The following is a 27,854-nucleotide window of genomic DNA, read 5'->3' on the forward strand; positions in this document are numbered from 1 at the left end:
ATTGAAGCCCACCGTAAACCGACTGATTGGACCTTATCAGTACGGCTTCAGACCTGGTAAATCTACCATCGACCAGATTTTCACAATGCGCCAAATCTTGGAAAAAACCCGCGAAAAGAGAATCGACACACATCACCTCTTCGTCGACTTTAAAGCCGCCTTCGACAGCACGAAAAGGAGCTGCCTATATGCCGCTATGTCTGAATTTGGTTTCCCCGCAAAACCATCAGCTCAGTCAGAATTGGGAAGGACCTCTCCGAGCCGTTCGAAACTAAACGAGGTTTCAGACAGGGTGACCCCCTATCGTGCGATTTCTTTAATTTGATGCTGGAGAAAATTATACTAGCTGCAGAACTTAACCGCACTGGAACAATATACTATAAAAGCGTGCAATTACTGGCATATGCTGATGACATTGATATCATCGGCCTAAACACCCACGCTGTTAGTTCTGCTTACTCCAAACTGGAAAAAGAAGCGGTAAAGATGGGTTTGATGGTGAATGAGGACAAAACGAAGTACCTGCTGTCATCGAGCAAAGAGTCAGCGCATATGCGCCTTGGCAACCACGCTACTGTTGGCAGCCCTAATTTCGAAATAGTAAAAGACTTCGTTTATTTGGGAACCAGCATCAACACTAGCAACAACATCACCACTGAAACCCAGCGAAGAATCAGTCCTGCCAATAAATGCTACTTTGGACTGGGTAGGCAATTGAAAAGTAAAGTCCTCTCTCGGCGAACGAAAATCATAATCTACAAGTCACTTATCGTACCCGTCCTGCTATATGGGGCAGAAGCATGGACCATGACAACAGCAGATGAAGCGGCTTTGGGAGTGTTCGAGAGAAAAGTTCTTCGAAAGATTTATGGACCTCTACGCGTTGGCGAGTACCGAAGAAGATTTAATGATGAGCTGTACGAGCTATACGCAGACATCAACATAGTCCAGCGAATTAAAACGCAGCGGCTGCGCTGGCTAGGCCATGTTATGCGAATGAAAGATGGTGCTCCGGCCAAGAAAGTGTTTCTATCGGAACCCGCCTATGGAAGTAGAGGTAGAGGGCGGCCCCCACTCCGTTGGAAGGACCGGGTGGAAAACGATTTAAACTCCCTTGGTGTGACCAATTGGCCCCGGTTGGCGGAGCGAAGGAGCGACTGGCGCGCCTTGTTGGACGGCCATAACCGTTTAGACGGTTAAGCGCCAATTAAGTAAGTAAGTATTAATGTAAGCATTAATCATGTTTCTTACTTCTTAAATGTTCTTAAATATTATAAATGTGTTAAAAGTAGCAGGACTAAAATAATATTGACAAATCTGATATGTCAAACTAATTTTATATAATAAAAATGATTTCATAAATTGCATGCATTTTATACATATGCATTCTATTTTAAATTTTCTCTAACTATTCGTTTTGTGCTGACTAAGCTTTGATTATGCATAACTTTCTTTGGCTATATAAGCTAACAATCCCAGGGGCCGTTTTCACCGTTTTCGGTGAACGCTAACAAACACTTGATTTGAAAGAAATCGTTCTTTGATTCGTCAAATAAGGGTTACTTTAAAATAACGGACGTTAAAAGTTCCCCTGTCACATGAGGAAAAATGAAATACAACTATTTTTATAACATGAAGATAGATAGAAAATTTATTGGGGATTGCACTGCGACCGTTGATCTATTGTGCCCTCATCAGATTGCAGGACCAGACCTCAAAAAAAGGGCCCAAATTTTTGTTTTATTTTATTGGTATACAAACAATTCGGCAAGTTACTAGAGTATCGTATTTGCTGTAAAAAGCGAAAACTGTAGGATGTTTCAGGGGTTCCTATATAAAATTTTAATAAAGGAGACACTTGGCTTTAGTTCAAACTGCACAAACAAAAATAAAGTGTAGGTATCACATTTTCAAATTTTTAGGATAAGACTATGTCTTTCACCAATCTAACGTTTTGAACCTAGTTTTGCTTGATTGCAATGAAATAAAATGTATAGCGCAGTTATGTTTTAGTAAGGAACGGTTAAAAAATTTGGGTTGTGGCAAACTCAATAAATCGTAAATGAAACTAAGCAATTGTGTTAATGCTATTTTTATAGATGCTTTCATTTTCACTCACAGTTTAAACTTCATACCAGAGCCTAGATTCAGTAAGTGTGAGTTTTGAACTCAGACTAAAAATGAAGCGTCTTAAAAGTTTCAACTGTATAATAATTGAATATCGATCGAAATATCTAAACACTAAAACAAGAATTTTTGTGGTAAGTGCGTTGTTTCTATCAAATCAAATCATGTGTTTGTCCAAACATTCAACACTTCATTTTTAATGCCTCGCCTAAATTATCTCCCAAGTGAAATGTCATTGTTCTGCTAAATTTTATTGATAGAGCAATTTTCGTGGTAAGAATTCCATTGGAGTAAATTGAAAATTATATGTGGGTAATAGATTTGCGGCAATTTTTTAGCATTGTTTTCAATTTTTGTTTCAGTGAAAAAGAAATAAAAGTACCAAAACCGTGCCGAAAAAACCCAAAATTGAGAAAAAGGCACCATTGGATCATATAGGGGTGGAAGGGAATGGCCTGAAGTGGCAACCGTGTTCCCAAATGCAAGCTTCCACATCAAATACATATACATATAAGTACTTCGACATTACGAAATACATTGTCGCGTTGTGAGGCTAAGTATTTTTGCATAATAGCTTTTTGACCACCACAATACCACAGATTAAGTATAAAATTTCACAAAAATAATACATTTTTTTCGAAAAATCACACAGAATATCCGCAGTCAGTGTTTACGAATTTAGAAACAATGAGAATGGCAAATACGAACGTGTATGAAATGTAATGTCAAAACGTATATGCACATGGTTGTATTTATATGCACGAAAATGCTTTAAAACCGCATGAAATTGTTAAAATAAAATTCAAAAATAAATGATAAAAACTTTAATATAAATAAAAAGATTCTTTTAATAACAACATAAACGCCTTATATATTCTATTTATACATCAATTGGTAAGGATTATCTCACTTTAAAATTTAAGCTAAATAATCTAAAGTTTTTTTGAAACTGAGTCGAGAACTGTGCGTGTGAATGTGCGAATTTCACCGATCAGCTGTTAGTTGCGCTACTTGGTAAAATTTACTATGTGCGAAAGTCTTTGTAAGAAAAGCCTACGACACTGCTGCTATCCAAATAAAGGAATTAGAAGATATGAAAAAACTAGTGTAGTAAATCCCGAAAATCCCGTAATATACATATTTAAGCTTATATTCTAAAAATGCATGGACTTTGTTAATGAAGTGAATAATACAGCATTTAAAATAGATGTAAAGTACGAAATAAACAAATTAAATTTTATCAATAACAATAATAATATCAATATTTTGTATCTAAATATACAGAGTATTAGAAATAAATTACATGACCTTGATATGCTCATTCATCAACACGCAATCGAGGGCAAAACTATTCATGTAATTGCTGTGAGTGAAATTTGGATATACGAAAACGAAAATAAGTATTTCAACTTGAAAGATTATAATGCTTATTTGGCAAATCGTATATCAAATAGAGCAGAACGGTTCCATCTTCTTTAGTATCTGAGTAAGAATATGAAGGAAGTAGCTTTTTGACCATAAAGTTAATTAAAGCAAATATGCACATCCCGTGTGTCTATAGATTCTGCACTTGCGATATTAGTTCTTTCGTGGAAAAATTCGAAAACGATATTTTGAGATGCAAGAGATCTATCGTAGATGGAGATTTTAATATGAATTTATTAGCGTCAAATAGAGAATTGAGTAACTATGTAAGTGCGGTATTAAATAAAGGGTTTCTCTTTTTAAATAGTCTGAATAAAGAGATGTATACAAGAAACGGCAACGGCTCTAAAACCATCATTGATCATGCCCTAACTGATTTAGTTGATTACAGATATACTTTGTCGTTAGATGATAATGTGATATCTGATCATAGACTCCTAGCTTTGACTGTAAATAACAATATAAAAAACATTGACAATCAGGAAACAGAAATAAAAGTTTTTGATTACTACCTCTTTGAACAAAATAAACATATAAATAATATAATAACCCAATCTACCTTTTCGGGATTTCATAAACAGATATGTAGTAGTATTGAAAAATGCACAAAAAATATTAAAAAAACAAATAAAGTTGTTAAGAAGCCGTGGATGAATAACGAAGTATTATCTCTAATCAAAGAGAGAAACAAAATTTACAAATTAAAGAGGAAATACATCAATAACTTGTATTTCGAAAATCAATTTGGATTTTCAAGACCCAAACGCGCAACAAAATGAACAATGCACGAAAAGAGTTCTATGGAAGGCAGATAGAAGAAAATATTGTATCTAGCACTAAAACGTGGAAGATCTTAAATCAGCTTGTTTATGGACAGAATAATACCTCGTCCTCAGATATCACGCAGATAGAATATAATGTAACCAATATTACAGACCCTTCAGAGATAGCTGATGCTTTTAATAATTACTTTCTAAACATTATAAATACGCCAGACAGTTTTGAGTACTCTCCTGAACCGGTAAATGGAATAATACACCCTTTTATATTATCTCAGTGTCATACCGAAGAAGTACGTTTAGCAATTGGTAGTCTTAACCCAAAGTCGGCCAACGGACCTGACGGAATCTCTGCGCGACTGGTACAGAAATATAAAGACGAACTGTCTGGTCCATTAGCAAAATTTATTAATGAATGTTTTGTAAGTGGTCAGTATCCAGAGGAGTTAAAAATAGGATCAGTAGTTCCAATTCACAAAAGTGGAAGCAAGGAAGTCTGTTCAAATTATGTTCAAATTATAGACCTATAACGAAGTTAAGTACAATTGAAAAAGTATTTGAAAGTATTTTATTAAACAGATTGAAAGAATTCATTAAAAGTAATGACATAATTAGCGATAATCAGTTTGGATTTACAGAAAACTCAAGTACCTTGTCCGCATGCATCACTTGTACAGAATTTCTATATTTAGATAGAAAAAAATACGATGCTATGCTGGCGATTGATCTTAGCAAAGCGTTTGACTCAGTAAATCTTTACATCATGATACAAAAGCTTAGAGAGTTAGGAGTTAGTGGCACTGCTATTAAACTCTTCGAAAGTTTTTTAATTGATAGAAAGCAATTTGTCCAAATAAAAGATACAAAGAGTCTAACTAAAACTATTAAAACTGGTGTTCCACCAGGATCAAAATTAGCTGCAACTCTATTTGTAATATACATCAACAACATATTTAAACTCGAGTTAAATGGAAAACCGCAATTTTATGCCGATGACGGGACATTCTTGTATGCTACTGATACTCTAGACGAACTATTAGTCAATATCCAAACGGATATAAAGAAACTTTCGAAATGGTTTGAACGTAATTTGCTGAAAATGAATATCTCGCAAACAAATTTTGTAATATTTAACCACTATAAAAATATTCCCGGTATGAACGATCTAAAGGGAATTCATCTAGATGGTAGTTTTATTACGATGGTCGAGAGTCTAAAATACCTTGGCATTTGGTTTGATGCAAATCTAAATTGGCGAGAACACATAAACAAGCTGAAAATTAAATTAATACCACTGAATTTCTCGATATATAGAAATCGGAAAATAGTTCCAAAAAGAAAAATATGGCTTCTATACAACTCTTTGTTCATGTCATATATTAACTATTTGAATCCAATATGGAATGTTTGCTCAGAGCCACTTATAAATGAATTACAAAGAACACAAAATAAAGTAATTTAAAACATTTAAAATTTACCGCGGAGAACATCAAGTGAGCTGTTATATTGTAATAGACTAGATATTCGCAAATATTGCATCTCTAAGACGCTAATAGCGTTCTACAAAATAAAAAATAATTTAATTAAACATAATTTGACCATACAAGAAGAACAAACCCCAGAATATGCCTTTAGAACTCGAACAAATATCAAACCACGTCTTTTTCGAACAGATGTGCAAAATCAATAAAACACTATGGTGTAAAATTATTCAACAAACTTCCAGATGAAGTTAAATATGCAAGAAATCTACAAAGCTTTAAAACTGAAGTCAAACGCCTACTTCTTGCAAACTATAATTTTAATATTCAGCTGTAAAATGTAATTGTTAATTTTCCTTTTACTTTTACTGATATACGGAAATGGTATTTAAATCATACATTACTTGTAATAAGATATGTATTTAAATTTAAATCAAACATTACTTATAATACGTTATTTCACAGCTAAACTAATTTCTTTTCGTTAAAAAACGAGCACTGATCGGCTGAGGGTGGTCCGCAAACGCATTGCAAAGTAATATTGTTAGAGTACTACAACATGAAGAAAATGGAACACGTAATCCAATAATTTTTGCAGGGCGTATTCCAACAATTTTTGAAGGGTGGTAAAAGGCGGTCATATTAACGTAAAAATACTCATAAAGTTACAGGTATATATTTTAAAAAATGACGGCCATTTGACAGTTAACGTGAATGTAAGAACAGTACAGCACTCTAGTTTGTTTACATTTCGATAACCTAATATCGTTTATGTGTGAGCAGTATGGACAATCACATAAATAGGTACGACGGAATGGACTGGCCACAAATGTTACCGTCGCCCTGTACAAATGTTACTGAACGATTTACGTGTTCCATCGACTAGTGATGGAACGATATTTCGCTATTGGTGATTGCATCGCCGCTATTGACAAATCGCTATTAGCTATAGCTATTGCAATCCAAAAATATCAGTGATTGGCGATTTTCCTTCATTCGATTCTTTTGAATGGCAATCACCTCTGGCAGAATATCGCCAATAGCGATTATAGCGATTGGCGATTTTCCTTTAGCATGAAATTCTATTACTAATATAGCGGGGATGCAATCATCGATAGTGAAATATCGTTCATCACTACTCATCTGTGTGCTTTGCTTTCCGACTGAGTAAAAAAGTTTATTGGCGACAAAAAGGAATAATTTTCTCGAAAATTGGAAAAAATATACTTTTACAAAAGTTTGCCAGCTATTATCGAAAAATGGCGATAGTTGTCTTAAGAAGTGCACAACGAAAAAAAATTCTCGTCAACAGATAGTGGTAAATAAGGGCGAAAAAGTATGCTTTTTGTGCAGAGAAATTGTGGAAACGGCGAACGGAACAAAGAAAACTTGTGCAACCACAATTTCGACGACGAAGTGATGTGCAATAATTGCAAAAAATGGTTTTGCAATGGGCGTGGAAGCACATCTGGATCCCAAATTGTTAAACTTTCGGTGAGGGCTAAACATAGGGAAGTCACCCTACATTCTGAAGGTCCCCTTCGAGAAACAGTACTAAAATTTTACTCGTGTGGCGTACGTAATGTATATGAATTGGGATCAAGAACAATGGAAGCCACTTATAACTGATCGTTCGTTTTTGCCGTGGTTGGTTAAGGTGCCTACCGAGCAAGAGCAGTGGCGTGCACGACAAATAGCAGCACAAATAAACAAATTAGAGGAATTATGGAAGGAAAATATCGATGCAACATTTCAGGATTTAGAGAAGCCAGGTATAGACACTGAACCATCACAAGTGCTATGAAGATGGTTATCAATACGAGATAGTTTTTTGTCCACTTGTGCGCCTAGAAACAGAATACGATAAAAATTTAAAAGGATCGCAAACACAGGAGGGTATAGAAATAAGATGAGACGTTGGCCTAAACAAAGAAACAATAGCATTTTTTCGCTTGCTAAAACTGATTCGGACATGAAGCTAATGCATGTGGTATTCATAAGTTAATACTTCTAGGCTGTAGCCGTTAACAGTTTTATAAAATTTGTGTTTTTGATGGAAAAATAAAAGAATTATAGAAACATACATCACTCGTCTTATTGTAAACAGATTAACTCAAAATTTAAGTTTTTTGGGAGAATGCAATTCAAACTTTGTCATATGGTTTGTATATAGTTGAATTCTCCGGCTAATTTCTAGGGCACTGAAGTGGGTGGCTAATTTTCTGCTAAAGAATATTTTTATAATAGTTTGAAGAATTTGCTATATTTTTCCTCTGTATTTTTCATTAAAAATTGATTCACTTTACTATACAAATATTATGCAGCCAAATACAACTTTCAGAATAAATTCATACGGAGTATTTCTGAATACATCGGTGTAGTATAATATAGTAAATAAATCATGTTTTTATGGTGTTACATATACAGATTTATTTCGGGTTGATTCATCTTACATTTAAAAATCAAAGCATTTTCAATTAGCAAAATTTATAAAACAAAGATGCATAAACATCTATTTCAGCTAGTTTCATCTCATTGAGTGTAAAGAGAGACTGAACATATTAGAAGTTCACATTACATCAGTTTACTATAAAAGGTACATATTTTCGCCTTTTTATTCCAATTTTGGTTCATATATTCTGTATACTAAATTAAATTAATGTATAACATTCAATCTACTGCAGTAAACAAACTTAAACATTCAATTTTTATATCCAAGTATACAAATAATTGCAGATTCGCTTATCGAAGATAAATGAAAGCGATCGCCATAGCTGTAAAAAATAGCCATATCTATATTCACTGATAGCTCAAAATCGCTGTATCGCCCATCATATCTTCTGTATAGAATCGCTTGTTAAAATAAAGCGATCGCTATAGCTATAAAAAATAGCCGTGATTCAAAAATAGCCATATCTATTTTCACTGATAGCTCAAAATAGCCATATCGTCCATCACTACCATCGACACAGATTTTAGTCATTTTACTTTCCAATTTACGGGTACAGTTTTTACTGGGAGGTGTTTTTAACTCAACAGCTGATTGATTCTTTTTGCTTTTCTCCATATAAAGCCTGGGTAGTAGTGCAGTTTACGGTACCCATCCTAAAGTTGGGTCAAGATTTTCGAGTGAGGTATCAAAAGACGCGTATTAATCTCGAGAACAATAATTCGAAGGCAGAAAAGAAAAATTTTATCTCTGTCCGAAGATATTTGCAGTTGAAGTTGGCGATTTTAATGTGGTTGTTGTTGTGTTGATACCCACGGTAGCCACGGTTATACCACACACCCGGACTTAGCATGGCGTAGCCCAGGGTTATTGTTTATAAGCGCGGCCGAAGGCCGCCAACGCAGAAAGGTGTTCTGCGCAAAAATATTATGGGGAACAAGTGCAGTATACGGGCAATGTTAATATAAAAAAACGAAAAATTTAGATCGATAGGTATTAATAAAACATAACGGTATATTTTTTTTGGTGGGCAAACAACATCAACAAAAGTTATTAAAGGTCAAAGTTCATAATAAGCTTTTTTTTTAAACTAAATTACTTGTAAAGTATTGAACCGATTTGACGTCGTTGGATATGTGTTTCCAATACCTTTCATTTGATGTATATCTTAAGTATATAGCAACATGCCACGGTACGCACTCTTTTGCGCGTTTTTAGGTACAGCCTAATAAAATTACAACAACCATGTTTTGCCATACTGGCTTTATTTCAATATACATACACATACATACATATGTACAAATAATTATGCGTAATTTACTTAGTAAATATAGCACTTTTAAACATCGAATTTTTTAAGTATTTTACGGGATAGGAATACAAACAGCATATCGAATGAAAGGTAATTTTATACTATGTTCAAACAGAAAAATAAATTGAGAAAATTTCGATTTGAATTGAGTGCTGTTCATACAACTCGATTTAGCTTACACAATAGTAATTTGATAGCTGGTTGGCTCATCTCTCAGCAAGAACATACCTTTGTTCAGACTGTCAAAATGTGCGTGTTGGTATTAGGCGAATGAAATGGAATGAAAACATAAAACTTTGAAGTTTTTGTGTGTTGTAAGAAAATGTGTTCAATGTTTTGGTTTCATTTTGAGTTTGCCATCTTCTTTTGACAATCCCTACTCCAGTGAAATGAAAGACATAAAATCAGCTGATGAGATGAGCCAACCATATAGTTCAACCATGCGTAACTGACGTTTAAATATACTCAATAAACACACTTTACAATGTTGCATTAACAGTCTGAAACAATTTATTACGCAATTTTTTTAAATTGGCAATTTATTATTACAATTTATTATATGACAAATTGCGTAATAAATTGGCCAAATAGTATAAATTGCCAATTTGGTGTGTGTTTGAACCTAGTATTACTGCCTATACAATTAAAATCGGTTCGATATTTAAAGAGAAATTTAGATTTAAAAAAATGCTTCATATGAATTTTGACCCGTAATAACCCCTGTTATTGTCATTTGCTCACAAACAAAATTGTGTAGTTATACTCACCTTGACCATGTCTATCAATCCTCAAACTTCATTTTTTGATTTTGGAATTGTCCGTATACCGCACTTAAGCCTACTATGGATCCCACCCCCGGTTTCGGAGGGACCCGCGGGTTGTTTTTCGGTTTTTCGTTAATATCTTTTGAACGGGTAAAAACTTCCGCTTTCGGATTCTTGATCTAGACGTGAATACGCGTCTTTTGATACCTCACTCGAAAATTTTGGCCCAAATTTCGGTGGGTACCGTAAACTGCACTATTACCAAAGCCTGGTTAGTAATATGTCAGTTAATCGAAATCAATTAAATTTTTTTTTGACTTGACATTCTCCTGCCTGGCGAATAAGTTGAAGTCGCTTTGCCATCACCTTGTATGGATTCGCCTTGCCTAGGACTGGCAACAATATCGTTATAAATCGATATCATTTTAACATTTCTATTTCGTACGCCAAAATTTCATTTATGATAGGGAATATACCTTAGTATTTTACAAAATTATAGTCAGTTATCTTATCGAAGGTTGAGTGCAGCAAAATTTATTGTTCCCTGTGTATTGTACTAGCTAGAATTTTAAATTAATGTCGGAGTTGCAATCGTCTCTGCTGTTAAAAAAACAATTAGCAGGTGAGTACAGAATAGGTATTTATTTAAGCATCTATCCTTTAGTATATCTACTGTTGTTTTGTCGAAAATATGTTGTGGTTTTTTCATATGCACAGAACTTGCCTATCGTAAAATGTAAGCCACAATTTTAATGTTACCTGGGGAAAAGTCGAAAGGAAACTATCAAAAAGTATTTTGAGTTGTTCCAAGTTAATGTGTGTATCTATTTATTTATTTATTTATGAAAGCTTTATATAAAAATAAAATTAATATATAAACTATAATTAAGTACAGCGCTAGCGACGGAGGCTTTCGGCTGGCTGGTATAGCAAAGTTCGTTTAGATTAGACGGAGAAGATCAGAATCCTTTAAAAATTTGTATATAATAGTTATGTTGGAGTCGGATGGTTCCTTGAGAAGAAGTATAGGATCTGAGTTATCAAATTGAAGTTGTCTCTGTGGGATCAAACCGGAACAGAAGGTTATAAGATGTGATACGCTGACTGTCTCGTTGCAAAAGGGGCATTGGCTAGGCGGATGTCCTTGTAGTAAATGTGCAGTTGTAATGATTGTATTCCCGATTCGAAGGCGAGTGTAAGGCGTAATATAATTGGCAGGAATCTGATCTGAATAAATAGGCTTACTGTGGGTAGGACTAACTCTGGAGTAGTGATGGTTGTAGGTGACCCAATCTGCATCTATTTTAATTTTCCTCTGCTGCTTAATGAGTCTGAGAACATCGCTTTTACAGAATGATATTGATGTAATTGTAGGAGTCATTTTCATATCTTTGGCAGTAATATCAGCAAATGTGTTACCACTTATGTGCGAATGCCCTGGTACCCACATTATCTTAATCTTATTTGGGTGGGCCATTAAAATATTACGAATTCCTTTAATAATATGATTTGCGTTATTCATTTTGTTAATGGCATCAAAGCAGGACATGCTATCTGAGCATATAGTGAATTTTCCATTAGCCTTGGAGGCGTACTGAGTGGAAGTAGAATCGGAGTAGCTTCAGCAGTAAAGATGGAACAAAAGGAAATTGGTAAACCATATGAAATTGCATCTCCGTTTTCTTTAACTACAGCGTAGGAAGTGTAGTCAGATTTCGAACCATCGGTGAAAATCAATTGCCAATTGGTAGATTTGAGGTGATCGGTAACCTCCAAAAACCGGGATTTGTATTCAGCTATTGAAGTGTTAGATTTTCGCAGGAAAGTTAAATCCTTAACTAGACACGATTCGTTAAAGGTCCAGGGAAGATGCACACTGGAACGTTGAGTAGGCAAGATGATGGGCAGACCATTGACTTTGGCGAAGGAAGTGCATTTGTAGATGTTGGAAGCAACTTTAGGTAGACGTGACCGAGAAGAAGCATTGCGAAAATCATTTTGAAGAAAAATGTTTGGAGTGAATGTAAGTTTCGTGTAAAGTTTGCTTATACTGTCCGTTATATTATCGAATAGCAGAGGCAGCCCAGATTCAGCCAGGATATTTTTAATAGGTGAAGTAGGGAAGGCATGTAATGATCTCCGTATTGCGGTGTGATAAGGAGCAGCCAGCATTTTGAGATTATTTTTAGCGTGGTGACCATAAACTTCTAAACCGTAGTTGATAGTTGATAAGATAAGCGCCGTAGTTACATTGATAAGGAGTTGCGGGGTGATAAGCGAGCGTTTACAAGATAAATATTTAACAATGTTTAACTTAGAGAATAGCCTATCCCTAACGTATTTACAATGTTGTTTAAAGGTGTAATTAGAATCAACAACAACTAGCAGGAATATTTACATTATCAAAAAGCAATGAGGGGGTATTACAATTACGTTTCTTACATACATGAAGAAGCTTAGTTTTACTAATGGATATTGAAGCGCCAGAGGAGAGGGACCAGGAGGAGATACGGGCAAGGATATCGGAAAAGTTTGCAATAACGGAGTCTAGGTGAGAGGTTTTAGAAAACAATAGAACATCATCTGCATAAAGCAGATGGGAGACTTTAGGGAAATCGGAAAAAATAGAACTAAGTTCATCAAAAGCTATGGTGAATAGGATGACTGAAAGAGGTGAACCTTGAGGAGTGCCATTGTCTAGGGGGAGGATGAGGGATCGGTGGTTCGAAACAAGAACGCTGATCTTCCTGGAGGATAAGAAGGATTTGATAAAGTTGTAGATTTTTGGACCCACTTTCCACTTGTTAAGTTGTCTCAGTACCACTTGGATACCAATTCTGTCGAAGGCTTTGGCAAAGTCAAGTGAAAGAAGAGTAACATGATTTTTGCTGGACAATGCTTCAGAGATAAGATGATCAAGGTGAAGGATAGCATCCATTGTTCCTTGACCTTGTTTAAAAGCAACCTGGATGAATTGGTTTGTTTGTGTGAACGTACCAAGCGAGTCTGGTTGCAATCATTTTCTCCACCAACTTACCTAAGCATGGTAGTAGGGCAATGGGGCGGTAGCTAATAGTTTCAAGTGGAGGTTTGCCAGGTTTTAGGATGGGGATCACGGAACTAGTTTTCCAAAGGGGGGTAGTAGCCAGAATTGAAAATGTTGTTGTAGTGATCGAGCAGACGGGACTGAAGGGGTAAGGGTAGGTGTTTGATAATAGGATATGATATTTTGTCAAAGCCAGGTGTTTTGCCTTTGACTGCTGAGAAGGCTGAATGAAGTTCGGACACTGATAAGTTGGCTTCTAAATGTTTGGCAGAAGGGGATAAGGAAGGAGGGGGAGTTCTATTGGATTTGGCAAGGAAAGTTTAGCTGCGACAAACTCGGGAGGGAAATTAGAGTCAGAGGAAACAGAGGAAAAATGGTTGGCAAGTTCTAAGGCTATATCCTGTGGATAGAGTAGATTGCCCCGAGGGGAGTTAAGTGATGTTATATTGGAGCGCGAGGAAAGGCCTGTGAGTCTCTTAATGTCGGACCATATGTTTTTCGTGTCCGATGATGCAGAAATATTGGAAGTAAAATCTTGAAAGGAGCGAGTTTTAGCAATTTTAGCATCGCGTCGAAAAAGAGCATTCTGTTTTTTATAATGAATAAGGTTAGAAGAAGTAGGGTTGCGTTTAAATGCATGCCATAACTGTTGTTTTTTATCCCTTAGTAACGAAAGTTCTCTAACCCACCACACAGGGGCAGGGCTGAAAGGTTTCGTAGTAGTTAGAGGAATGGATAGGTTCGCTGAGGAACGAATTATTTTGTGGAGATTGGAAGTTTCCTGGTTGATGTTGGATGAAAAGGGGAGGGAGGAGGAGAGGGATTCACAGGATTCGCTAAATTTTTCCCAGTCAGCAAGGTTAGTTTTAAAAACGGGTCTGGGTTTGAAATAAGTTAATGGGCGATGGGTATGGATTTTGGTAAGAAGAGGGAAATGGTCACTGCCATGAAGGTCATCGATAGGGTGCCAAGACAATTTAGAGGAGAGGAATGAGGAACATATAGTGAGGTCTATGTGGGTAAAAGTGGAATGAGCGGAAAAGTGAGTAGGAGATCCGTTATTTAGGACGAAGCAGTTGGCAGCTAAAATAGAGTCTTCAATCGCGCGGCCCTTGGAGTTATCCGAGGCTGAGCCCTAAAGATCGCTCCAAGCGTTAAAGTCACCAGCTATGACAAAAGGATGGGGGGAGCAAGGGATTAGGTTATTGAAATCTATAGATGTTATTGATTGACTAGGAGGTGAATAAGCACAAACAATTGTTAATTTATTTGGGGATTGGATCTCAATTGCCACAGAGGAGATTGTGGAATGAGGAAGGTAGGATGAATGGGGAAGGTTCTTTTTAACTAGGATGGCAATTCCTTGTTTACTGGAGGTTATGTTAGGATGGTTACAAAAGTGACCTATGTAAGCAGAAGGGGTGGGAGGGGTAAAGTTAGCGGCGATGTGAGTTTCGTTTAAAAGAACAAAAGAGGGGTTATGAGTTTTAATTAATGCTTCAAGATTAACGTAATTGTTTAAGTATCCGTTCATGTTCCATTGAATAAGAGACATAACCATGAAAAATGGAAAGAAGAGAAAGAAAAAACAGTTACTTTAAGAGTTGGGGTTTGAGGTTTTGGGAGAATTAGAGACAAAATCTGGGTCTATGTGAGGGGAGGGGAGAGGGGAGGTATCCATCATAGATGGAGGGAGTGGGGTAGAGAGTCCAGTGGACAGGGGTGGAGAAGGGAGGGGGAGAAGGGGTGTCTAAGGGGGAAAAGTATTGGGAGTTTACCTGTGTAAGTATAGTTGTGTTAGAAGATTCAGTTTTAGGTGTGGTAATATTTACATTATTAATAGAGGATTTTGCTATATTAGCAAAAGATTTTGGGTTTGGAGTAGAAGGTAGTAGGTCTTTGTATTTTTGTACGGCTTCCCGCATACTACATTTGTTTATGGTTTTGATTTTTAGGATTTCTTTAGTTTGTTGAAATTTAGGACAAAGGTTTGAGTAGGATGGGTGGTCGGAGAGGCAATCGGCACACATAACTCTAGTACAATCTGATTCTGTATGAGGAGGAGAGTTACAAGTGGCACAAACAGGAGCATTGCGACAGAACTTAGCAGTGTGTCCAAGAATCTGACATTGTTTACAACGCATTGGATTGGTAAAATAGGGGCGAATGGAAAGGTTTCTCCAAGCGACTTCAATTTTTTCTGGTATGTGATATTTATTGAGAGTTAGTAATATGGATCCTGTAAACTTACGGGTACCGTCGATCATACGAGAGAATTTGTAGGCTTTAATCACCCCGCTATCCTTGAGGCCATCAACGATTTCATCTTCAGGAAGTTGGCTAAGGTAAGGGGCGTATATGGTGCCCTTATCACAGTTGAGAGTTTCGTGTAGGATGACTGAGATATTGGTGACTCCAGGCAGGTGTGTCTAAGCAAGAAATCTGTCAGCGATCTTTTGATTTTTAACGAGTAGCAAGAAGTTACCATCACGAAGTTGGGTAATGTTGTTGATTTCTTTGCTAATAGCTTGTAATCCCTTGTGGATGGCGAAACAGGAAAATGATGCGAGTGGTTTTTTTTTCGTCAAGTGATGACATAACCAAAAAACGAAGATCATCCTTTTTTGTTATTGGTAGATCAGGAAAAATTTCCATTATTGAGTTTTCCGGCTTTTTACGTTTTGTTTTAGGTGGTGGGGACAATAGGGAAAACCTATTGTTCCCGAATTTATTGGCCACTTGGGCCATTGCTGATAAATGTAGTCAAATTCACTTATTTGCAGTCACAAAGTTAAAAGTGGAGCAAAGAAAAAAACGGTAAATTGGTAACGGTATGCAAAATGAACTGAAGCGAAGGCTAAGTAATCACACGAAAAAAATCACACGGTTGAACAAAAGCGACTGTATGCGGCGAAGGTTCGTCGGTGAATGTGTGTGTATCTATAATGAGCCTTTTACCTAGATTTTATGAATGCCGCCTATTCAAGAAAAGGAAAATATGAAATTAAATAAAGTACGTCTGTTACGATATAAAGGAAATTTGCGAAATAAAATTTTAATAAAAGAAAACAGTAACGTTTTGCAAGACTTGCACCCACTACCTCTACGACTATTACATGAGTCGCTTTTTGGACATACAAGCGATGGTGTATAAAAAAGTACCAGCATTTTCTATTGACGAAGACGCCAAGCTTCTTGATCTACTCAAAATACATGGAATCGTGTGAATAAAAAAGTAGTTATTTATTTATTAGTCTCTTTGGACTTAGATTAAATCTATTAGATCACATAGTGTACAGTCTTTGGATTTTGCATAGATGATTTTGATTTTTTTACAATTGCCAAATGAAAATTATTTCTCTTTCTTGTGTTATAGCTATGAACATTCTTCATGATTCAATTACTAGAGGTTTCTTCTTCAATGATGGCAGGTCTTTGACACTCCCAAATTGAAAAATCTGCCGGGTTGCTTTTACGAAGTAAGGTAAACGGGGAATAACTCAATCCCCTTCAGTGAAATTGTAGTAGACAAGTATCTTTGGTAGTATATTAGTAGTGATAATAAATTTGTAAACGCCAAAAGTTTTTGGGGAAATAATTCATTTTCTACTAAATATGTCGTGAATTGATAGAGTTATGTTGGTTTTGTCATTCTTTTGATTGTTTGAAGAATGCCGTACGTTAGAATTTTATTCAAAAATGCACTACCTCAAAATTTGTTTCCAAACCTCCCCACATGAGCATAAGTTCAATGCATTTTGTCATAAGAGGGAGTTAATGAAAAGCATTCTGAGATGAAGCGTTCTTCAATCTAACTCTAATATAGGGCGGTTTTGTGACAAATTCTGAATAGGGAAATTTTTGAAAAATATTTTGAGATAGCATGATTTAGAACAGGCCGCCGACATGTGGTGATACGCTACTCAGCAGCCGCAATGAACTGACAAAAACAAAAATAAGAGAAAATGGTTTATTGTCTTAGAACTTTATATTCCTACCTTGACTTTGACAGAAGAGTTAAGCTTCGGTGCGGCCCTGCTACACAGGGAGTATTCACCTTTTTATTCTGAAATTTCCGAAAGCTCTTTTCCGTTAAGTATTCATGTACCTAAGCGTAAACGTGTTTTCACTGAACTAGTCTATATATGGTACACCAAAGAACTGAAATCTTTAAAAAACAAAAATCGCGTTCCTTCAAGCTGTGCAAGAAGACGGGTTCACACTCCGACTACTTGAACTACTCTATATTGCGTCATAAATATTTTGAATTAAATAAAAAGTGTTACAATACCTATCTCTGTGCGATGAAAAAGAAAATACCTTGCAATCCGAAAGCTTTCTATAATTTCGTAGGGTTAAAGGCTTTCCTTCTGGTATGAAATACCGTGATGATTTCTCTAGCGACGATCAAGATATTGCTAACTTATTTGCACAATTTTTCAAATCTAAGTATTCCGCTGAATTAAGTTCTCTGTCTAGTGAATACCCGTATCAACTTAACTCACTTAACGCAAATAATATTCCATCAATATCTCCAGAAGAGGTTCTCACATATTTAACTTCTTTGAAGGAATCTTATAAATACGGTCGTGACCTATTTCCCACATGTTTTCTCAAAAGATGCGCAGAACACATTTATCTGCCCCTAACTGATTTATTCAACATGTCCCTAAAACATGGAGTTTTTCCTTCTGCTTGGAAGGAATCTTTTCTAATACCCCTCCACAAAAACTGCAGTAGGTCATGTGTAGAAAATTATCGAGGAATTGCAAAATTGTCTGCCATCCCAAAGGTGTTTGAAGCCATTGTTATTAATCAGCTAACATTTTCCATATCTGCATTGATTACAGACTCTCAACATGGATTCTGTAAAGGCAAATCTACCATTACCAACCTACTTGAATTCACAACCCATGTTTCTAATGGATTTAGAGAAAATCTTCACACCGATGTTATTTACTGATTTCAGTAAAGCATTTGACAAAGTTTCCCATTCATTGCTTATCCACAAGCTGGATCGACTTCGCTTCCAACCAGGTCTCACCCAGTGGATATCTTCGTATCTATGCGGTAGAAGGCAACAAGTAATTTTTAAAAATACTCTTTCTGCGGTCATTAACGTTCCCTCTGGCGTCCCACAGGGCAGTCATCTCGGTCCAATTCTGTTCTTGCTATTTATTAATGATATCTGTACCATAATAAAATATTCGAAAATTTTAATGTATGCTGATGATGTAAAACTTTTTAGGTCTTATGCGTCTATTGAAGAACGTCCATTGCTTCAAGCGGATTTAAACTGGGCCCGAATCGTAACATACGATCACGGATCGGCAAAACTACGAAAGAAAATTACGTGATACGTCAAACGTATAAGCAAAATGGGATTATAACATACGATAGCAAACGGAACGTAATTTATTTTCAATTCACAATAAATTCTATGATCCAAATTAGGTTGGATTGTATTTTTAGCTCACAATAAATTTTAAACTGTCAAATTGGTTGACAAAATATAAAAAGTAAGGTAAATAACTGCGATGGATCAAATTGTATTGTTTTGTTTGAGCTCCAGTAATAGCGAAGGCGATGAAAAGATAGTTCAAAGGCGGTTAACCCTTTGGACTTATCGAACAAAGCGCAAGCATATCATTTATGTATTATATCTTTGTAACAAAAAATTATTGCAGTTTCTTGAAGAGATTGCGCTTAACTTAATAAGCTTTTAGTTACTTTCTGGAGAAGTTAAATTTGAAGCAAGCCACAGCGCGTGTCTTGCCATAATAAGAGTTTGAATTTTGTTATTATATTTTACTTGGTGATCTATTTTAACAATTTTCTTGCATTTTCATTGAACTTTGTGTGTATACGATCGCCAGTTTGTGTTCGAATGAAAGTGGAACGGAACGTGTACGTTCAGTCACTCGTCACGTATGTTGCGATCCAAAATTACGATCGAAGTAGTACGTTCACATATGTCATAATCCGAAAATCATATTTTTACGTGACGAGTTATACGATCACGGATGTTACGATTTGGCCCCTGCTTATTTGCTTGGTGCAACGCGAATTCGATGTCGGTGAACATCAATAAATGTAATTTCATGTGCCTCTCTCGGAGATCTTTGCCAGCAGCCTCTTACGTAATTGTTAATTTTTGTCTTACATCAGTAAATAATTTTGTTGACTTGGGAGTCACGATTGATGCTAAACTTTCAACCGTCATATTATGACTACTGCCAATAAGGCTAGAGGTGTTCTATCGTTCGAGAAGAGATGGTCTAAAGAATTTAGTGACCCTTATGTAACCAAAGCCCTTTTTACCACATTAGTTAGACCGATACTAGAATATGGATCAGCAGTCTGGAATCCGCGATATCAAGTTTATGCAGATAGGCTGAGTCAATACAGAAGCAATTTTTACTTTTTTCTTTAAGGAATTTTCATTGGGACTCTGTATATAATCTTCCACCTTATACTAGTCTGTTAAAGCTTATCAATCTTCCAATTCTCGCTAGCCGTAGATAAATGCTAGGCGTATTATTTATGGCTAAACTACTGAATGGACTAATTTTTAGCCCCTTTCTTTTGAACGAAGTAAACTTCAATGTCCCATCACGAGCGTCAAGACATTACAAACCTCTTCTTTTGAGGCAGTGCAGAACTAATTTCGAATTAAATGAACCTTTCCGGTGTTTGTGTCATGATTTCCACTCTCACTCGAATTCATTTGATATAACGGATTCACTTTTTACTATAAGGAAAACTGTCCTATCCTATCTTAACTCATAACAAAATAAAAATAAAAATCAATTTTTGTTGTTATATCGGCCTACAGCTTTGTAAGATCGCGAGTACGATACATCCCAGAGCACGGGGAAAAAGTGTCAATAAAATATGACACTATGGCATCATCGCCATAAACAAAGTCCAATTTTCACAACTATTCTGTAACAGATGTCGCAGTGCTGTGAATATCAATTGGCAAGAAACAGAATTGAAGTAGGAATAATGAAGACAAACAAAAAACCGCTGTGGTGGCTGAATGGTTATAGCAGCGGCGCCTAAACGTTGCCGATGAAGGAATTTAGCAGTTCCCGAAATGGATCTATACAACGAGCTTTGGCAGTTGTCTAAATTTTTTCTTTCTTCTATTCTAATTTAAAAATTTTTTCAATTAAGAAAAAATATATTATAACAATAATAATGATAAAATAATTATTGTTAGGCCTTGAGCTCGATTCAAACTCGCGATCTTACAAAGCTGTAGGCCGATATAACAACAAAAATTGTTAATACATCCCAGAGCACGAGGAAAAAGTGTCAATAAAATATGACACTATGGCATCATCGCCATAAACAAAGTCCAATTTTCACAACTATTCTGTAACAGATGTCGCAGTGCTGTGAATATCAATTGGCAAGAAACAGAATTGAAGTAGGAATAATGAAGACAAACAAAAAACCGCTGTGGTGGCTGAATGGTTATAGCAGCGGCGCCTAAACGTTGCCGATGAAGGAATTTAGCAGTTCCCGAAATGGATCTATAAAACGAGCTTTGGCAGTTGTCTAAATTTTTTCTTTCTTCTATTCTAATTTAAAAATTTTTTCAATTAAGAAAAAATATATTATAACAATAATAATGATAAAATACTTATTGTTAGGCCTTGAGCTCGATTCAAACTCGCGATCTTACAAAGCTGTAGGCCGATATAACAACAAAAATTGTTAATACATCCCAGAGCACGGGGAAAAAGTGTCAATAAAATATGACACTATGGCATCATCGCCATAAACAAAGTCCAATTTTCACAACTATTCTGTAACAGATGTCGCAGTGCTGTGAATATCAATTGGCAAGAAACAGAATTGAAGTAGGAATAATGAAGACAAACAAAAAACCGCTGTGGTGGCTGAATGGTTTTAGCAGCGGCGCCTAAACGTTGCCGATGAAGGAATTTAGCAGTTCCCGAAATGGATCTATAAAACGAGCTTTGCCAGTTGTCTAAATTTTTTCTTTCTTCTATTCTAATTTAAAAATTTTTTCAATTAAGAAAAAATATATTATAACAATAATAATGATAAAATACTTATTGTTAGGCCTTGAGCTCGATTCAAACTCGCGATCTTACAAAGCTGTAGGCCGATATAACAACAAAAATTGTTAATACATCCCAGAGCACGGGTAAAAAGTGTCAGTAAAATATGACACTATGGCATCATCGCCATAAACAAAGTCCAATTTTCCCAACTATTCTGTAACAGATGTCGCAGTGCTGTGAATATCAATTGGCAAGAAACAAAATTGAAGTAGGAATAATGAAGACAAACAAAAACCGCTGTGGTGGCTGAATGGTTATAGCAGCGGCGCCTAAACGTTGCCGATGAAGGAATTTAGCAGTTCCCGAAATGGATCTATACAACGAGCTTTGGCAGTTGTCTAAATTTTTTCTTTCTTCTATTCTAATTTAAAAATTTTTTCAATTAAGAAAAAATATATTATAACAATAATAATGATAAAATAATTATTGTTAGGCCTTGAGCTCGATTCAAACTCGCGATCTTAAAAATAAAAATCTTTATATGCTAAATCGTTAACTTATTTAACAATTTACTATCAGCCCAATTCTAAACGAAAATTCCGTGCGAGTTTTTTCCCTTCTCCCATTCCTCGTATTCTAAATAAAAATTCCTTGTGAGTTTTTTCACTTCTCCCTTTCCTCGTATTCTGAACAATGTTCGAAAAAGCGGAAACGCGTTATGGGAGAAAAGTAGGTATTATGAATGTGAGGGAGAGGGAGATTTCTCTTCCATTTCATAGGAGTTTTTCACTAGTTAAATTAAAGGGAATGTATAAAAATAGTTAAAGGAAATTGGTTCTTTTATTTGTACAAATTTGTGCTAAAATATGTATTTACATTCTACCACAATATTCTCACTGTTAATACAACAACCACAATATTCTTTATTTTAAGTCGAAAAGTATATCATAAGCAACGGAAGAGCTCTTCGTATATTTGATGCAACCATCCAGAAATGGCGCAAGGATTTTTAAGAAGGCTTAACTAGGTTTTGGCATATGATGAAAGACTAATTCAACTCGACTTGGCCACCAGAAAATAGTTTTGCTGAATGAAAGCAGGCAACTCCGGCGGATTTGTGTTATCCGCCGTCTTCTTCTTCTTATGCTCCTCTGTTGATGTTGCTGTGGCACCAATTCGTTACTCATTTCAGTGAATACCACATGAAATGCAATACTATGCCTTGTTTATATTTTATTGCTTAATTTCAAACAAATTCGCAACAATAAATAAACTTTTCTATTTTTTAAACAAAATAAGAAATGCGCAACGAAATTTCAATTGACAGAACAGCTGACTTCGAAAATTCGAAATTCCTATTCCCCAATTATTCTTCTCCCTAGGAGAAAAGAATTGGAGGAATTTTTCCGCGGGAATAAAAAAATCCGCGAGAACAAAATTCCGCGAGAATATTTAGAATTGGTGTGTATATGTATAATTTTCTACTGTTTTGTATATAATACTCAGCTGATGACTTTTATTCTGTAGCTGAGCAGTTTTAGATCTCGACGCTTAGCAAACCTCCGCCTATCAACAACTCGGCAAAAACAAAAACAAATCCGTGCGTCATGCGGATGCGTCCCTCATGTCGGTTGGGCGGGCTTTGGAGGGTATTAATCCGTTGGGTTTATTGTTATTCTCCGAAAAACGTTTCGGATAATCCGTTAATTTAGAATATTCGGAATACGTTCATTTGATACTACCTCACGAGGTCCGAATATGTATAATATTCCAAATATAAACCGATTCCGAACCGAACATACGGAATTAATAGAACAGAATCGATTTTTAATACGCGCCCAAAAATATCGAGGAAATGTCAAAAGACGCGTATTGACCTCGATAACAATAATTCGAAGGCGGAAATAAAAATTTTAGCTCGTTTAAAACATATTGACGAAAAACCGAAAATTGAGCTCGGGTTGCGTTGGCGGCCTTCAGCCGAGCTTATAAAAAATTACCCTGACCGGTCCACCAATGAGGTGGGATCAAAATTAAATGCGTGCAAAATCCCTTTATATCTTTTACAGAGCACAAAAACATTCCAACAACTACATGAAAAGTGCCGACTTCAACTGCAAATATCTCCGGACAGAAATACAATTTTTCTTTTCCGCCTTAGGATTATTGTTGGGCTCACCTCTATCGATATTTTTGGACGCGTATTAGCTGTAGACTCCTGTTCCGGAATAAGTTAACATGCCCAATGAGTACATTTCGTTATTGCATCTCCATTATTTACTAATGACATTTTTCGTGAATCGAAAGTGCACTTTTCATAAAACCTATGTTCAGCGACACTAATAGATCGTGTCGTAGTTAATAATGTTCTAAGGAATTATGCAGTTAAGTACTTATCGGGTATTTGTAAACTAATTGCTTCCTATTTCTACTACTAATATTTTTTCGAAAATTTGCAAAGAAACAACATAGTTAACGGATGTCAATTCGATTTGGGAGCAAAATCGCTGCAATTGTCAAAAAATGTGTCTGTCGAGCAAACCTCTTGTGATTGAATCATGGACATTATTGTTGTATTTCACATGATCATTTAGATTTCATTTCATTTATTGATAGGTTACATTAGTACAATGAGATCTATGATCTCTTATAGTACAACAGTATATGGAACAACAATAACAAAAATACAGATAATTCTTAAATCTAGGCAAGATCATAACACAAGAGAAAAAAAAAAAACAAATACAGATATAGAAAAATAAAGCATGAAGTCAATAATCACAGACAAATTATTATTTAGATAGCGAAACTTGTGAACAAATCAACTAGAGAGTATTAATGTATTTTACCGGTAATAAGCATATAAAACTTCCCTAAAGTTGCTTTTAGTAATACTACTGCGAATGGACATTGGTATCGAGTTCCATTTCGAATGGCATTGACAAAGAATAGCCGCGAGGAGGTAAGGTAGTCATAGCTTGGTACAATCAGATCATGCGTCCGGGAGGACGTGGGAAAAATTAGCTTATCATAAAGATATCTAGGTTCCTTACATATAATAAGTCTGCAGTGAAAAATACAATTTCTGGCCTTCAGATAGTCAGCGTTATCGCACCCTAGTAATCGTGCTCTCCAATTCGAAATATGGTCAAATTTGTCTAACCCGAACACATAGCGCGTAACGTGGTTGAAAGCTACATCGATCTCATGGGCAGAATGCGAGCTCAGCGTACTGTATACCAGTTCGGGATAACATATAGTCGGCAAAATTAGCTGTATTGCAAGCTTTCTCCTAACATGGGGAGGAGTAAATGCCGCTGACGTTCGAAGGTTCCTTAATTTATAGTATACTTTGCAGACAATAGAGTTTACATGATCATCGCATGTCAAGCCACTGTTGATGATAAAGCCAAGATTGGTCACTTTTGGCACCAGTTTTAGAACATTACCACCAATATATAAAGGAGGAATGCTTGAGAAAGCTTTTTTAGATATCGGGAGGATGTAAGACTTATCAATATTAAGGTACAAATAATTTCTCGTGGCCCAAGCCGAAATGGATGCTAAGTCATTATTGAACCTTTCACAAAGATGACTGGTATCCTCATTATTATGTAGTTTTCCTAATTTTTTTCCTATTGCGTATCAATTTCAACGTATAACACAAGCTGTTTCACAGTAAGCCAGTTCAAGCTGTTTTGTAGCTCTTGGATGGGAGTATTATAAGGCTTCTTTAGTATTGTTGCGAATTGTGAGAAATTTTGGATTATTCTTCACCTTCTGTTATAGTTGGAATTAAATAACTCAAATGTTCTTTCTTCACAATCAAATTACGCGTACTTTAAGTATAGATTGTTTAGATCAAACTGACTCCACTGCTACAACAAAAACAACAACATCAAACTGAGTCATTCCTCATCTGGTGCTGCTTTTATATACTCCGTTGCCTCGTTCACCTATGTCTCCTAGGGTCAAGACTTTTCACGAACAGCCTTTTCGAACAGCTGTTTATTTATTTCTCATTTGTGTATGATATTCTCCCACGATTCAATCAGTTGGGATTGTTATTAATATTACGTTAATACAACAACAAGGACTATGTAAGAAAACACTTTCCAATACCTTCTGCGCCATCCCGACCTCCCACCTAAAACCACGAGGACTTGGGAACGCCAGAGCCTCGGCTGTTAAAGAACACGGGTAGGCGAGGTTGTCAATTGGGTTGGAGTAGCTATGTATTGCGCTGGCAACCTCTTGAGAGGGTTGCGCTACACAAGCTTCCGATATGTACCGGATCCACTCGGGATTTTTTCCCGAACAAGGGCTGTCGTTTCAGTTTCATTCATTTAATTTGTTGCGTCCCTCCCACAAATTGTTATCCTCGGAGCAGCTGGCCTGCTCCATACCCTCTTGTACGGGAAGGTATTGAACCTAACTGGTCCCAGGCTAAAGTTCTGCTGCATATGTCGGAATAGGATTTATCTCATACGGTCAAACTCTTGCCAGTGTGTCACGCGTAAAATAGGGTTACACCGTTCGGGCTGTTCTGGGTTAGACCCAACGTTCGTCGCCCCCGAAATTTCTACCAAACGTTTGCGACTCCCTGCTGTTCACGTCCAAGGACGTCCCGCGGTTCACTCTCAAGCGTACCTCCGCCACCTTCTAGCAGCGACGCTGCCCAGCAGGTCTCATCAACTGCCCGCTGTTGCACGCACCAGACGGCGCCTATACCTAACGCGGCCGCTGCAACTCCTCACTACAATCTACGTAGCATGGCCAGTTTTACTCCCTTCCCTCCCTTCCTTTTCCGATACACGCACTCGCGTAAGAAGGAGTCATCAACTCCTAGTCCCCCACACCGTGTTTCGTATGCTAGCTTACAAATTTACGACCGCGACATCGGTCCAATGCAGTTCATGCCTTGGCTTAGAAACGACAACCGTCCGACCGGTACATTCGCTGCACCGTGCTGCCAAAATAGATTCAAGGGGTTGTGTAGCGCAACCCTTTCAGGTTGCCAGCGAAGTATGTCTATAGCTTCTCCAAACCCAATTGTCAACCTCACCTATCCGTGGCGAATCCTGTTTCATTAACAGCCGAGGCTCTGGCGACCACGAGCTCCCCGTAGATCTAGGGAATGGGAGGGCGGGATGCCAGGTTGTTGTTTTTGTTGCTGTTGTTGTAGCGGCAAGGTTGCTGGATACAGATCCGGTATGCTCCGGTTGTTGTAGCGATAAGGTTGCTCCCCGAAGGCTTTGGGGAGTGTTATCGATGTGATGGTCCTTTACCGGATACAGATCCGGTACGCTCAGGTAACACAGCGCCATTAAGGTGCTAGCCCGACCATCTAGGGAACGATTTATATTGCCACATTAAACCTTCAGGCCATTCCTCCCTCCCCACCCCCAAGTTCCTAGATGAGCTTGGGGTCGCCAGAGCCCCGTCTGTTAGTGAAACAGGATTCGCCGCGGATAGGTGAGGCTGACAATAGGCTTTGGAGAAGCTGTATATTGCGTTGGCAACCTGAAAGGTTGCGCTACACAGCCCCTTGAATCTGGTATTTTAGTCGCCTCTTGACAGGCATACCTACCGCGGGTATATTCTGACCCCCTAACCCGCTGGGGGAGGTACGCTTCGGTAACACAGCTCCATTAAGGTGCTAGCCCGACCATCTCGCGAACTATTTATATGGCCACATTAAACCTTAAGGCCAATCCTCCCTCCCGACCCCCCAAGTTCCATGAGGAGCTTGGGGTCGCCAGACCTTCGTCTGTTAGTGAAACGGGATTCACCGCTCTAAGGTGGGGTTGACAATTGTGTTTGGAGAAGCTATATATTGCGCTGGCAACCTGAAAAGGTTGCCCTACACAACCCCTCGAATCTGGTATTTTAGTCGCCTCTTACGACAGGCATACCTACCGCGGGTATATTCCAACCCCCTAACTCGCTGGGGGTTGTTGTTGTTGTTGTTCATCTTCTTGTAGCAGTGCTTCGCCCCATCCAATATGTGCGACCGATCACAAATTGTCATCAATATCCTCTAACGGTAGTCCAAGGTAACTTGCTGTTTCAACATAATGAGAGGGGTATTAGAGGCGTTGGTTCCACAATACAGTTGAAGAGATGGTTGGTGTCATGTGGGAACACGTTACAAGCAGAACATATGTTTTGTATGTCGGGGTTGATTCTGGATAGGTAAGAGTATTACCTGTTACAGTATCCAGATCGAAGTTGAGCTAGAGTGACTCGCGTTCCCCTAGGGAGTGTGCGTTCCTCTTCTGCATGTTTTGGGTATTGTCCTTTGAGTACAGGATTCACCGGGCAATTCCTGGCATAGAGGTCCGACGCCTGTTTGTGGAGTTCACTGAGTACCTTCTTGTGTTTTTTGGCTTCATACGGCTGTTGTTGTTGTTGTTGTAGCAGTGCTTCGCC

General features: G+C 37.1%; 1 protein-coding gene and 1 long non-coding RNA gene across 2 annotated transcripts in view; both read left to right on the forward strand.

The window, feature by feature from the left end:
• The window catches only part of LOC137236912 (uncharacterized), a 429,807-nt gene that overhangs the window by 19,910 nt on the left and 382,043 nt on the right, over window positions 1-27,854 (forward strand). The gene's annotated exons all lie outside the window — the stretch shown is intronic.
• LOC137236909 (ubiquitin-conjugating enzyme E2 G1) overlaps window positions 10,753-27,854 on the forward strand; it is a 207,782-nt gene continuing 190,680 nt past the window's right edge. The window contains exon 1 of the mRNA XM_067759998.1: window positions 10,753-10,959. Within this exon, the coding sequence (XP_067616099.1) occupies window positions 10,914-10,959 (46 nt within the window). The 5' untranslated portion in view covers window positions 10,753-10,913. The remainder of the gene's footprint in view (window positions 10,960-27,854) is intronic.

This window comes from Eurosta solidaginis, chromosome 1 (assembly GCF_040869045.1).
Source record: "Eurosta solidaginis isolate ZX-2024a chromosome 1, ASM4086904v1, whole genome shotgun sequence".
Lineage (NCBI taxonomy): Eukaryota > Metazoa > Arthropoda > Insecta > Diptera > Tephritidae > Eurosta > Eurosta solidaginis.